A 14,118-nucleotide genomic window follows, 5' to 3' on the forward strand; every position below is an offset into this window, starting at 1 on the left:
TTTCTAAAATACAGAGCAGTCTCCCGCTTTAACATGAGACTGTCTTCCTGGTAGAGCCCCTGTCTGAAGTCTGTAGTCATTCTCTGTTCTTTGGTTTAGCTGTTTACGTGTACCTTGTTTCTGTCTGGAGTTCCCCACTCTGTCCTCGGCTCGCTACTTCGGGTTTTAGGGTAATTGTCTGTGTTATCTGTGACTGCAGGCCCAGCAGGACCCTTAGGGTTGTTAGAAGAGTACATGTTACACTTCCGAGCTGTCTCAAGCTAGCAGTCGAGAGAAGGAAGGACTGTAAAGATTAGGACAGCACCTCCCACTCTGAGCATTTGTAGCCAACACCTGTTAGATCAAATACATTGGAGAGTGTTGCAGGTATTCTTTCTTAGATACTCATTGTTGTTCCTAATTTCTGGCTGGCTTTCTTGTCTGCGGGTTAGAGGGTAAAGACATTACACGGGGAAGAAAACACAGACACGCGGAGGTCCCACGTGGGTGCACTTTTAATGGGGGTGGGGTAACAACGGGCAGGTACAGGTGTGCTGACATTGCCGGGGCATAGGACCCTCGCTTTTTAACGAGGAATGCAAAGGCTTCTGGGAAATGTGTCCGTGGTCCAGAGGAACGCTGGGAGCTGTAGTTCTGCAAAGGAACAACGCTCATAGCATACCACAAGGGCGGGTAACAATGCTCAGACAAGTCTTGCTGCAAAAGAACATTTTTGGTCTAGCCTTTTCTTTTCCTTCCCTCCCTTCCTTCCCTTCCCTTTCCCCTTTCCCTTCCCCTCCCTCCCTCCCCTCCTCCTCCTCCTCCTCCTCCTCCTCCTCCTCCTCCTCCTCCTTTTCCTCCTCCTCCGTCTTTTTCTTCTTCTTTTGTATTTTCTTAGTGTATATATTTGATTATGGAAAAAAATTAGATAGGGTACCTGTAATTTCTTCAAGTTAATAGTGGCATTTTGGATTTGGGAAATACAAAATTTGGCAGGCATATCTGTTCTATATTTCCCTTTGGTCTAATTAATATAATTTAAAAACAATCAAATCATACCTGGGGGATATTTAGAGGAACTCTGGCTGTTTGCAGTAAGAACAGAGAACCTAAGGGAAGATAGAGCAGTCTTTTGAAGTTTAAATAATAGTTCAAAACCCAGCAAGGAAGGTCTAAGAAGCTAGAGTTCCTCTTAAAGAGGTTAAAGCTGTCTGATGGTTAGTCCTATTCAGAGAGTGGAAGATACGTTTTTTTTGTTGTTGTTGTTGTTTTTTTGGTCTGGCAAGCAGGAGAGGAATCTTTAGAATGTTACAGAGAAGTTTAGCTAGTCAGATAGGAGTTATACTTGAAGAACGTTTTTTAGTTTTAGGTTTTTTTTTTTTATTAAGTTTGAACACTGTTAGACTACTTTATAAAAATCCACCAATCTGAGATGTATATTCTTCAATTCTTTTCTCACTGTATCAATCTATATCTTGGTCTGGAATTCTGGAATCCAAGTGTATACCATGAGGGACTCTAAGGAATTTTAGTTGTTTAGTTAAGTGCTTTTATTTGATGGTATTTACTTACTGTATTACTGGGGCTTGAATCTGGTGCCCCTACATGCTAGGCAAAGCGCTTTACCCCATGCTACATCTCTAGACATAGTAAAAATAAATAAGCAGCCCTGCTTTTTGAAGTGGTTTTCTGTTCGCAGGAAAATGAAGCAGAAAGTTCAGAGCCATTGACTTTGCTCTCCCTCTCACCTCCCTGTGGGGCAAGCACTGGGTGGGGCTTCTGTAACCATTAAACTCCTGTGGCTTACTGTAGCTTATAGTCGGTTTCATTCTTACTGACAGTTTGAAATGTGACTTCCCTGTTAGGTCTCAACTGGAATTTAGTCCTTTCCCCTCTAGTTTAGGCTTCTAAGGATTCAGGGCTAATGAAAGAATCAGCAACATTCTGTGTTTTAAGAAAAGATTCAGGACTGGAGAAAGTGGGTTTTTATTTTCGTTTTTTTAAAATCTTAAATGTTTGCAAATATTTTATTTTGTTGGCTAACAGAAGTTTTTCCTTCGTTTTAAGTACCAAAAGAATTGGTGGAGCTCCATTTGAAGTTGATGAGGAAGATTGGCAAATCCGTTACAGCAGACAGATGGGAAAAATACTTGATCAAGGTAACTGTGCAAATTACCTTCTCTGCCACTGAAATACTATCTCATTGAATATGAATTGATGTTTGCATTTAGTAATATGCTTTTAAATCAATTTATTAGAGCTACAGAATATGACTGCTCTGTGTTATTATATTGTATAAGTTTTTCTTTGGCAGTGGTTATTTTGTAAGTTCATGTTGGGAAACATTACATGTTTAGTATTGTTTTTTTGGGGAGAACTCTGGGGCATTCTGGATAGCCTTGAATTTAAGATACTCCTGCCTCACCACACCCAGGTAAACGACAGCTTTATTATGCCTTGAGCATGCTCAACAGAGAACTCTTACAGTGTAGCAGTCTTAATTTCTAAAGTTAGCTTTAAAAGTTGTATCTTTTTTGTGTGCTGAGGTTTTTGTTTTGTGGTTGTTTTTTAAAACTGAAGTCTGTGCAACGTAAACTGGATTTGAACTCCCACCTCTGCATCTGTAACCTCAGTCCTGGGATTGAGTCCTGGAATTTGAACTCCCACCTCTGCATCTGTAACCTCGGTCCTGGGATTTTTTTGGCACCTGCCACCGCTTCTACATTTTCTCTCATTCATTTTTTAAAATCAACTCGAACAAATAAAATATTTTTGTTTAAATCACCCAGAAGGTAGAGACAGAACCTGAATTTGTCCCTGTTTTGAAAGAGAAAATCTTGAGACTGGAGAGATGGCTCATCAGTTAAGAGCACTGGCTGCTCTTCCAGAGGTCCAGAGTTCAATTTCCAGCATCCACATGGTGATTCACAATATGGTGCCCTCTTCTGGTCTGCATGTATATATGCAGAATAGTTATTTAAAAATATTTGAGGTGAGGGGAGAGAGAGAAAGAATCTCTAAAATCTGTTAGGTCAGTATGACAGAATTCTAAATTTTCTATCGAGACAAAAAGTCAGACGTGTAATAATTAACAAGACAACCTGGGTAATCTCAGCTGTAGGATGAATCCTACTAACAACAAAACCATTTCCTGTGTAGGATGACCTTGAAGTTTTCATCTTTCTGCCTCTACTTCCAAGTGGTGAGATTGTACATATGTTCTACCATATGGTGCTGGGGACAGAACCCAGGGCTTTGTGCCCGCTAGACAAACGTTCTCCAGACTAGTTCCATCCCCAGTCCACCTGTTCAAACCCATTGTCCAGAACTGCATGCAAATGAAGGGCTGCATGCTTAAGGAAGCCTGAGCTCATATATGTTGTGCTTTATTTACATGTTCGGTGGAATATTCTTCCCAGTGGGAGTATTTTGACTTCTGTAACATACTAAAGTGTTAGATTATGATTGAAAAAGATTTTTCTTGTCTACTTTAAAAACAAAATTCCAATCAGCTAGCGAGATGGCTTGGTGGGTAAGGGCTCCCAAGCCTGATGATCTGACTTTAGTCCCTGGGTTCTGTATAGTTAAAGGCCCTGAAAGTTTTCCTCTGACCTCCCTCTCACATGGGAAACCACACAAAACAAATAGATGTAATACAACTTTTAATGTACTGTATCATTCCTTTTTTTTTTTTTTTTGGCAGGGAGATGTGTATGATTATAGGGTGCTGTGGAAAGAGGACTCATTATAGATAAGAACTCTTGTTTTTATAATAAGCACCATGTATACTATTTAGGTTATCTTTGTTTCATTATTTACTACTCCAGATTAAGTGATAGGAAATGATGAATAGAATCAGTTCAGTTTTTTTTTTTTTTTAAAAAATCAAATTAGGAATTACAAAGATCACTTCCATCATCTTCTGTTGGCTGCAGTGGTCAGAACTCTGACCAAAGCCAATGGGGGAAGGAACATAGGCTTCCAACTCTAGGTTTGTCTAACTTTTGAAAAATATCAATATAAAATATATTCACTGATCTACATATATGAATTCATATATCAAATTCATATATGTAGATCAGTGGGTAGAGTCCGGGCAAACAGAGACCCTGTGTTTGATTGATCCCAGCCACTCCAGAGGTGTATGTAGGGGGATCACAAGACTTGAGATTGGTCCTCTCTAAATAAGCTAGTTACAAGTCCACCTGGACTACGTGAAAGCCTGTCTTCAGAGCAACAAAAGGAAAGATAGATTTTCTTCACAAACATGTGTACGTGCACACGCATGCACTAATTGACACATATATTTAATCTAATTTTAAAAATGCTAATAACAAACAGGCCAGTCAAATGGCTCTGCAGGAATCGGTGCCTGCTTCCAAATTTGATGACCCAGGTTTATTCCCAAGACACGGGGTAGAAGGAGAGAACTAACTCTGTCAAGTTATCCTCACCTCCACCTGTGACCCGTGATAGGTGTGTACCCACACATAGGCATGTGCACACATGCACACACGTACATGCACACACTAGGTAATTTTCAACATGTTAAAACATAAAATAAAGCAATGTAAAGCCTTCTTAGATTTTCAAAGATTTTATGTAATGGTCTTTTCTAAAAGAAAAATTAGGTAATGTTTAATTAAGTTGTTGGAAACATTAATCTATAAATGATGAATGAATAAATTTTTAGCTATTTCAAGTGCTTTTTAAATTACCAGTAAAATCAATGTTTTTGCATTTGCAAAATGACTAATGAGAGATTTGGAGCTTAAAAAGAGATGCTGCGATATCAGAATGCTGGTTTTAACATAATATTTAAAAGAATTATAAGGACTTAATATCTGTATATATATTAAAGTTGTTTGTATTTATTTATTTATTTATTCTTTTGGCTTTGTTTGTTGAGGCAGGGTCTCACTTTGCAGTCCAGCTAGGCTGGTCTTTAAGTTGCAATCCTTCAGCATCTTGAGATTATAGGTATACTAAGCCTGGGTAAAAGATTTTTTTTTTTTTACTTTTCTAGCTTTTTTTTTTTTTTTTTTTAATGTTCTGAGAACTGGGGTAGAAGTAAGTATCTTGTATTTTAATCCTGGCTCTGTTACTAACAAACTTTAGTATTTTGAATAAATTAATATCGTAAAGAATTGACTCTTGATTGTTCTCAGGCTCTGTAGGGTGCGAAAGTAGAGGTGAGGGGGTTTCATTAGCCCTGTGATGTGGCTCTAGCTCAGTCTGAGTGGAGCTGTGCTCACACACGAGAAGTGAACTGTGTCAGTGCACGCAGAGTTGTGCAGCTGCATCGGCACCGAGTCAGAAGACACTCCCCTGCACTTTATGGTCTAACTTATGATATGTAAACGGAGTCATACAATATACAGTCCTCTGTGTTCGCTTTTCTGCTAGTGCTGTTGTGCTTATGGTGCTATGTGGTGGCCCCTATGTAGTTCCAGACCATTTTCATCACTGAGGAGACTTTGTATCTCCTAACGACTTCTTTCTACTATAGCCCTGGCAGGTGCTGATTCGATTTGGCTTGGAGAATTTGCTTGTTCTTGACTCTTTCTGAAGTGGAGTCTTAGCGCACTGTTCTTACATCTGTTCTCTTCCACTTGGCTTGATGTTTGCAAGGTTCATGCATTTTTTGGCTGTGCTGGTACTCTGTTTATACTTAATGATATTCCATTTTACGGTTAGGGCACATTTTATTTAATCATTTATAGGCTTATGATATTTGGCTTGCTTCCATCTTTTGCCCACTTTGGGAAGTGGGCAAAAGTTGCAGTTTGAACATTTGTACAAATTTGGGGGTATACAAGTGATTTCATTTTGTTATGTAAGTACTGTGTCATGTAATAATTCTGTATTAACTTCTTGTGAACGTGCTGGACTCTTCTATGATGACTTAATCATCACTCTCTGTAGCAACACACTTACTCATTTTATAGAAACCTAGTATGTTTGTATTGCTCTAATAATTAGTATGTTGAACATTCTTTTCATGTGTTCTTGCCTGTCTTTAACTTCTTTGTCCTTGCCAATTTTTTGAATTGGTCGTTTGTATTGGTGCTGTTGTATATTTTTTGTATAGTACTTTGTTTGTTTGGTTTTTTGAGACAGCGTTTCTCTGTAGCTTTGGAGTCTGTCCTGGAATTCGCTCTGTAGACCAGGCTGGCCTCAGACTCACAAATATCCACCTGCCTCTGCCTCCCAAGTGCTGGGATTAAAGGTGTGTGCTACCTCCGCCCTGCTCTTGCATGGTTCTTTATGTGGTTGCATTTAACATACATTTGTACTTGTAATTAATTAAATTATTTTGCACGTATTGTGTTTGTCTCATGTCTGTGCACCATGTGCATTCCCGGGCCACTGTGGTAGTTTGAATGAAATGTCCCCTGGATTCTTGGGCATCTGAATTCTAGGTCTCTAGTTTTTTTTGGGGGTAGGTTTAGGAGGTGTTGTCTTGCTGGAGGAGTAATAATGTCACTGGGGGCAGACTGTATTGTTTCCAGTGAACTCTCTTAGCTTCTTCTTTGCTGTTTGTGATGTGAGTTTTCATTGCTGCTCCAGCTGCTCTGTCTGCCACTGTGCAGGCCCTGTTACTATTAACCCTAGCCGCCTAAATCTAAGCCCAAAATAATCCCTTCTAGAAGTTGCCTTGGTTATGGTGTTTATCACAACAGTAGAAAAAAATTTGAGAATCCTTTAAAGATTTTCAGGGCCTTTTGCTATTTTTTTTAAATATGTATTTATTTATTATGTATACAATATTCTGTCTGTGTGTATGCCTGCTGGCCAGAAGAGGGCACCAGACCTCATTACAGATGGTTGTGAGCCACTATGTGGTTGCTGGGAATTGAATTCAGGACCTTTGGAAGTGCAGGTAATGCTCTTAACCTCTGAGCCATCTCTCCGCCCCCCCCCCCCCCTTTGCTATTTTGAATTAAGAATTTTCAGTTCTGGTCAGCAACCTGGGGAGGGAAGGGTTTGTTTTGCTCACACCACTGATCAGTCCATCACTGAAGGAAGCTAAAGCAGGAACTCACTCAAGCAGAGGCCATGGAGGATGCTGCTCACTGGCTTGTTCTCCATGGCTTGCTCAGCCTGTTCTTACACAACTCAGACTGATTGCCTAGGGGTGGCATCACCTGGAGTGGGCTGGGCCATTTCACATCAACATTAATCAAGAAAATACTCCATGGTCTTGCCTAGAGGGCACAGCTTGATGGGAGACATTTCCTCAGTTGGGGTTCCATCTTCTGAGATGACCCTGGCTAGTGTCAAGTTAACAAAAGACTAAGTGTGGTATGTTTACTCTATGTGAAACTCCCAGCTCAAGTTTCGTATTGGCTCAGGTTATAATATTAAGCCTTTCCTTTTTAGCCACTGTTCTCTGTGAATTTTTACAAGTGCTATTGGTAGTCTAGAGTAGGAACTAGCAAACTGTAGCCAAATTCTACCTGTTTTTGTAAATCAAGTGTGATTGGAACAGGACAGGTATGCTGTGGAGGATGATCTGTAGTTGACATCAGCTCCGGTGCCAAGCCACATAGTTTAAGTGATTGTGTGTGCATTGACGTTTACCATGTTTGTTGTTAGCTCTCTGCAGAGCATTGAGTGGTATCTGGTCCAAAGAGAATATAGAATAAAAATGCTAGCAAACCACCGATCAACTGATGTCAGGCGTATGGAAAGAACAAACATTTCTCAGAATAGTGGCCCACTCAAGTGTTGTCACTAAGTACATCAAAAGCCAGCTTTATTCTCGTCCAAACCTGCTGCACCTGTAGAACCCATGATGTGTTCATGTAGAACCCATGTGTATTCACGTCACCATCAATGTTTTCAGCCTGAAGCAAAATGTAGGCACTGTTCCCCTACACTCCAGCAGCAGCCAACTCTTATCAGGCTCCTTCCTGTCTCTCTGGTCTCCTTTCCATAGCCCCTTCGTTCTGCTTAGTTCATGAAGTTACGACCCCTTGTCTGATTCTTCACATTCTCCCCCTTTTCAGTTTGGACCACCACCCTATCCTTGAACCATTTTATCGTCTCCTCACTGGTGAAACAGTGTGTGTGTGTGTGTGTGTGTGTGTGTGTGTGTGCGCGCGCGCGCGCGCGCGCGCGCGCGCGTGTGCAGGTATGTATGTTCATCTCTGTGTACTTGAATGGAAGCCAGAGTAAGCTAGTTTTAACATTCTTCTGCCTCCTCCCCTTGAGGCAGGGTTTCTCACTGAACCTGGAATTTTCAGCTAAGCTGGCTGGGCAGCAATCCCCGTCATCTTACTGTCTATAACACATACTCATACAGTTCAGTTCCCCTCCTCCCTTCCCCAGTTCTCAGCAGATGCTAGTGTTGCAGGTTTGTGTGACTACGCTTGGGATCTGAACTCAGTTCCTCAGTCCTGCACAGCAAGCTCTCTGACCCACTGCGCCATTTCTCCATCCCCGAAAGGGACTTCCTATACACAGAAAGGATACTATAATACTTTCCAATTCAGAAATTTTTCCTCTCACAAATTTACTGTGTCTTGAACCTGCCATCTTTCCCCTAAGAGTTCTTGCATTCTCCTGGCACACTGGCCTATCCCTTAGGCCTCAGCTTGAGCATTTCTGTCTCCTTGAGCATTTTCCCAGGAAGGTGTTCCTTAGCTTAACTCTGTTGTAGAAGCCATTGTTTGAATTTTCCTCTGTGGACTTGGTATTAACTTCATTATGGAAACTATTGTATGTGTTTTGTTTTGTTCTGTGTTTTCTCTGAGACAGGACCTCACTGTGTAGGCTCAGGGCAGAGTCCACTGCCTAAGCCTGGTGCTGACATTACAGGAGCCAGAAGACCTGGTGTTTTTATAATGTGTGGTTTTTATAATGAACATTCACTGTGCGCTGGTGAAAACTTTGAATTTTCTTTTGTGTGATTGTAACTTTGAAACAGATTACCCCTGTTTTGTGTATAAGGAAATTGGATTTGAGAAGCTAAAAAACTTGTATAGGCCCTCATGGCTAAAAATGGCAGAGCCAGCTTTTCATTGACACCTTGGACTTGCTGACTGGGGCTTTGGTGGGACATTTGTCTTACTTCTGGACTTTGTCTTGAGTGCTTACTTCTCTTCACCTTTAAGTAGTGATGCTAGGTTAAACAGTCACGTAGACAATCCCCGTTTTCTTGTGTTTGTTTTCATTTGCTGGTGGCAGCCAGGCCTGTGGTCATACCTGACCTTTCTTTGCTCTGTACTGTTTTTCTTGTAGTAGTGCTGTGCGTATGTATTGCTGAGAGCTGTCTCTTTCTTTGAAGTAACGGGATATCATGAAATCAGAATTTTGTTTACAGACTAAGCATCTGGCATTTCCTTGCCTCCTCAGCCTAGACTCAGCCAACCACACTACTGTTGCTGTTTGTTATGTCTTCTTAGTGTGTCTTTAAACAACTGTAAGACAATTGTATAGAGTGAGCAGGCGCCTGTTAGGAACTGCCGGTAGCACAGCCTTACCTGTGTAAGGTACCAAGAGAGAATGCAGTGGAGAGGCTCAGCAATCATGTCATATGGTGAGAAACCCACAGTGAAGAAGCCCTGTGGGAATGTTTTCCCCTTGCCTTTTCCTCCCCCTCCCCCTTGCCTTTCCTTTGTGCAAAGTAGAACCAACAAGATCCTGATCCCTGGTAGCTGGAGAGGTGTCCAGCTTTTGTTTCATGTCTTGCACTGTCTGACATACATTGTCCAGAATTACACAAAAAAGAAGAAAACCCATGAATTTAATCTATTTATGTTTTACTTTTAAGATAGACCCTCACAAACATGGTGAGGGAGAATTTAAACTAGCTGATCTGCTAGGACATGTTGACTTCCTGCTTGGCTGAGGTCTTCACATTCTTTTCACTTGGCAAGCCACAGAGAAATTTCTCTGTCACCAGGCTCTCTCTTATTCATCCAGGGAACTCTTCCCGTTGCCCTTGGTTGTTAATGATTTCAGCCACCACAGTGATTTCAGACAGCCTTGATGAGAGATGATAGATGCCACTGGTAGTATCTGTGCCTGTACTTTCCTGTGGCCCTGCTCCTTTCAGGGCAAGGCCTTCAAAGTAGCAGGGAAAGGGATTGTAAATGAAGCTATCCCAGCTGGAGAGATGGCTTAGCTGTTAAAGCCTGGACTCACAACCAAAACTAAAGGAGCTATCCTGGCTAGGGGGCAGTGGTACACACCTTTAATTTCAGCACTTGGGACAGGCAGAGCCAGGCAGATCTTTGAGTTCGAGGCCAACCTGGTTGGTCTACAGAGTACGTTTCAGCACAGTACAAAGAGAAACCTTACCTTGAAAAACATACATATGTTTGTATGTACATATGTACCTAAATAAGAGACTATCTTCTTTTTTCTTTTTCTTTTCATTTTTCTTTTGAGAATTATTGCTATTATTTTCTTAATGTGTATGGGTATTTTGCCTGGTTGTATGGCTGTGTGTCATATCTGATTCCCAAGGAGGCTAGAAGAGGGCATTGAATCCCTTGGGACTGGAGGTACAGTTGTCTGTGTGTCTGTCTCTCTCTCTGTAGTGGGTGGGGTTGGGGGAGATTTTATCACGGAAGCCTTCAGTGTCTTAACAATGTTGATGTCCATGATCTGTGCTCACACCTGAAGTCATGTGATGTCTGTGGCCTGTGCTGTCTTCGGAGTCCATGAGGATGGTAATAAGTCAATTATTTTATAGGCTTTTATGCAAAAGGATGAGAAAATAATTTAATTTGGATTAAGGCACTTGGCAGCAAGCCTGGTGGTCAACACCCACCTCTACACATGTTCTGGGCATAGCTGTCCTGACACAGAATAAATCAGTAAACATGTAATAGATTTCTGCTCTTCCACAAGAAGTAACCCCTTGTTTATCCCTCAGAATAAACGCAGGGGCCACGGATGGTGCATGCTTGAAACCCTAGCAGTGGGGAGGTTGAGTTCAAGGCATGAGGGTTATGAGTTGAAGGCAAGCCTGGGCTGTTTAGTGAGACTTTGTCTCAAAAAGCAACAACAACAACAAAAGAATAAATGGAAGATAAAAGTGACAATTTTTGTAAATAAATTTGGTTAAAAATATGGTCTTGATCTAAATAATCTCAGAACATGTCACTGTTCAACTGCCCTCTCTTCTTTCCCTGATTACTGCCTGCTGCCCTCCCCTCCCCTGCGCTGGGCACCAGCCTGGTTTGCGCCTGATAACTGTACAATCACGGAGTCACACCCATCGCACCCCCGCCTGTTGCTTTTATTCTCTGGAAGCTGTCATCCATCATGAATTAATAAGAGGCATCTTTCATTGTTTGATAATTTGGTCATATTTGATGAAAAGTAGATGTTTACAGCTGTGTTCTCCAGAGTGAAACAAGATTGTTGCTCTTAGTTTTTGTTTGTATCTTACACTCTCTGTGGAGTGTTAAACTGAGATACACTTCACATAACAAGATACACTCCACCATTTACAGTGTGTGCTTCACTGTCCTTTTGTAAACGCCACGATCATCAAACCACTGCCGCACTTGAATTCTGCGAGATTTCTGGCCCTGGAGAGAGAGACGTAGTGTTTGTCATCCGTGGTCCTAGCCCTGCACTGCACACCCCACCCTCTTAGCTCCCAGCCTTTAGTCAGCACAGCTCCGCCTTCCGTCTCCACGAGTTTTCCAGTTCTGAACATTTCTTACAAAGGGAACCCTAACTCCTGGCCTCGGTGTCTGTCTGGCTTGAGTTGGTCTGAAGTCTTAAGTCTGTGCACACTGTGGTGTATATTAGTGTTTACTGCATACCATCCAGTGTTTGCTTGCTACCACCTTTCTTTCTCTACCAGTTTCTGAACATTTAAGTTTCCTCTCATTTTGGAGGGATAACGTTGCTATGAAAATTTGTACACACGATTTCATAGGAAATATATTTTCATTTGTGTGTTTCATACCTAGGAGTGAAGGGGTCATATAGTGATGTCCGTGTTTACCTTTTTGAGGAACTACCAAATGGCTTTCCATAGTGACTAGAGCATTTTACATTCCTCCTACACAAAAGAGTAAGCGACAGTTTATTCTGGAGCCACTCTGAGTGATGGTGGCTCAGGAAGACAGGTTTAGGTTCCCCAGATTGCATGTTCCAATGTGGAAGCAGTTTCACAGGGGTTTTATGGTTTCATAGAACCAAAAAGACATAAATTGAGGCAACTTTAAACTATGTTGGTGGGTACACAGCAGAGGTGAGGACAGAGAGGCAGGAGGAGCTATTCTACGGGCCTAAGATGCTATCTAATGCCATTTTTACCTCTTGGATTGGTAGAAGTTGGTGTACTGATAGGTTAGTAGCTAGGAGTATTTTTTATTAATTATCACAAGGGTTAGTTCAGATACAGAAGCGGGCAAGGCGTGACTGCTCTAGAGAGCTAAAACTAGCCCAGGATAAAGCAGTTAGCCTCTGAACCTACCAAATTCTGACCTCCCCGCAGCACTAAAGTCCCAGCTGGTCCATCAGTCTCTGCAGACACCGATTTCGCCCAGGAGTTTTGTTCACAGCCAGACACAGCTTCTTTTCAGGAATATTTTTTTTTAACACCACCAAAATTTTTTAGAATTCTGTTTTTTCCATAATGTAATAATGGCTGCTGGTGTTTGATAACTTTCTCTTGGTGCTGTGCTGGTGTACATGCAGTGAGTGTCATTCAGTGCATGCCACCTTCCAGGTCATATACACGTGTGTGTGTGTGTAGAACAGAGAGAGAGAGAGAGAGAGAGAGAGAGAGAGACAGACAGAGAGACAGACAGAGAGACAGAGTCATATACATAACTTCTGTGGTGCTCTGAGGAACACAGAGGATGGCAAAGCCAGGAGCGCTCATTGCGTCTGTTCTACAGCATGGGTGCTCTGTCCTCACATGGAGCAAAGCCTTCTCACATGCTCTGTGTTAATATAATCGTGGCAGTTACTTTTCTTATCACTGTGAGATTGTACCCAGGAGAAGTTAAGGGAAGTTTTGGCTTATACTTTCAGGGGTTTCAAGTTCATCATTTTAAGGAAGGCGTGGTAGCAGAAGTGGCTCAGTCCTTGTTTGCAGCTAGTCTTCTAGCTGGACCAAAAAACCAGAAAATGTCCAAAGGTTTCATAACTACACAGTACACTAGGTGGGAACCAAGTGTTCAAACACATGGGCTTGTAGGGAATAGTTTATGTGTTACACATATGAATATCGGCAAGAGTACCAGATTTATAATGAGAAAGCAGCTGGCTCTCTTAATTCCCAAGTGTAGAAGTTAATTGCTCACTAAGTAAAATTTAATTCTTGTTAAATGAAGCTGTATGAATGCCCTCAGCATACTGTAGTCAGATTGTTGGAGCCCAGCAAGTCTGTATGAATATTAGCAACAACTCGTAAAAGAAACAGCACCATAATTTTAAATAAAATTTTCCCCTTTTGTGGCATTCATTTCTTCACAAATTTACTTGAATTTTGCCCAAATTATTTATGCTTGTGGATATAGTAATGCTCCGTTGTGCTTCCCGTAGTTTTCTATGTGATGCTGTGCGAGCTAAGGTGGTTTAGTGATGGATTCATAGTAGCATTCTTAGTGCTTGATTCCTGCTGAGCTGAGAATGGCAGAACACAGTATGTATAGTGATCATTCATTTACTGTAGTGGTTTTATATCTTTTGACTGTATCTATTATGTTAAATAGTACTTTTTAAACTACAATTTGCAAAATAGAACATGTATCCTACTTCATACCTCAGAGTGGTTCAATAATGTAAGGCCTAAATCTATAAAACTCTTAGGGGAAATCTTTGTGATCTCAGGTGTGATACTAAAAGTATAGGCAACAAAAGGAAAAATAACTAGACTAGATTTAAAACATTTGTGCGTCAGAACTTTATAAAGAAGGTGAGAAAGGCCTGTAGAGTGAGGTTCTTCATGCTGCAAATTATGTGCCTTGCAAATCTGGGATGTTTATTCGGGAATATATTAAGAGCTCCTATTCTGGGCGCTGGTGTCACATGCCTTTAATTCCAGCTCTCGGGAGGCAGAGGGAGGCTGATCTCTGTGAATTTGAGGCCAGCCTGGTCTACAAGAGCTAGTTCTAGGACAGCTAGGACTGTAACAGAGAGAAAGTGCTGGAGAGATGG

General features: G+C 41.4%; 1 protein-coding gene across 1 annotated transcript in view; it reads left to right on the top strand.

The window, feature by feature from the left end:
- LOC121458740 (remodeling and spacing factor 1-like) overlaps nt 1-14,118 on the top strand; it is a 101,575-nt gene that overhangs the window by 33,136 nt on the left and 54,321 nt on the right. The window contains exon 2 of the mRNA XM_041668050.1: nt 2,047-2,138. Within this exon, the coding sequence (XP_041523984.1) occupies nt 2,047-2,138 (92 nt within the window). The remainder of the gene's footprint in view (nt 1-2,046; nt 2,139-14,118) is intronic.

Source organism: Microtus oregoni, unplaced genomic scaffold, assembly GCF_018167655.1.
Source record: "Microtus oregoni isolate MIOR12 unplaced genomic scaffold, Mior012 000018F_ref0000195, whole genome shotgun sequence".
In the NCBI taxonomy this organism is placed as follows: Eukaryota; Metazoa; Chordata; class Mammalia; order Rodentia; family Cricetidae; genus Microtus; species Microtus oregoni.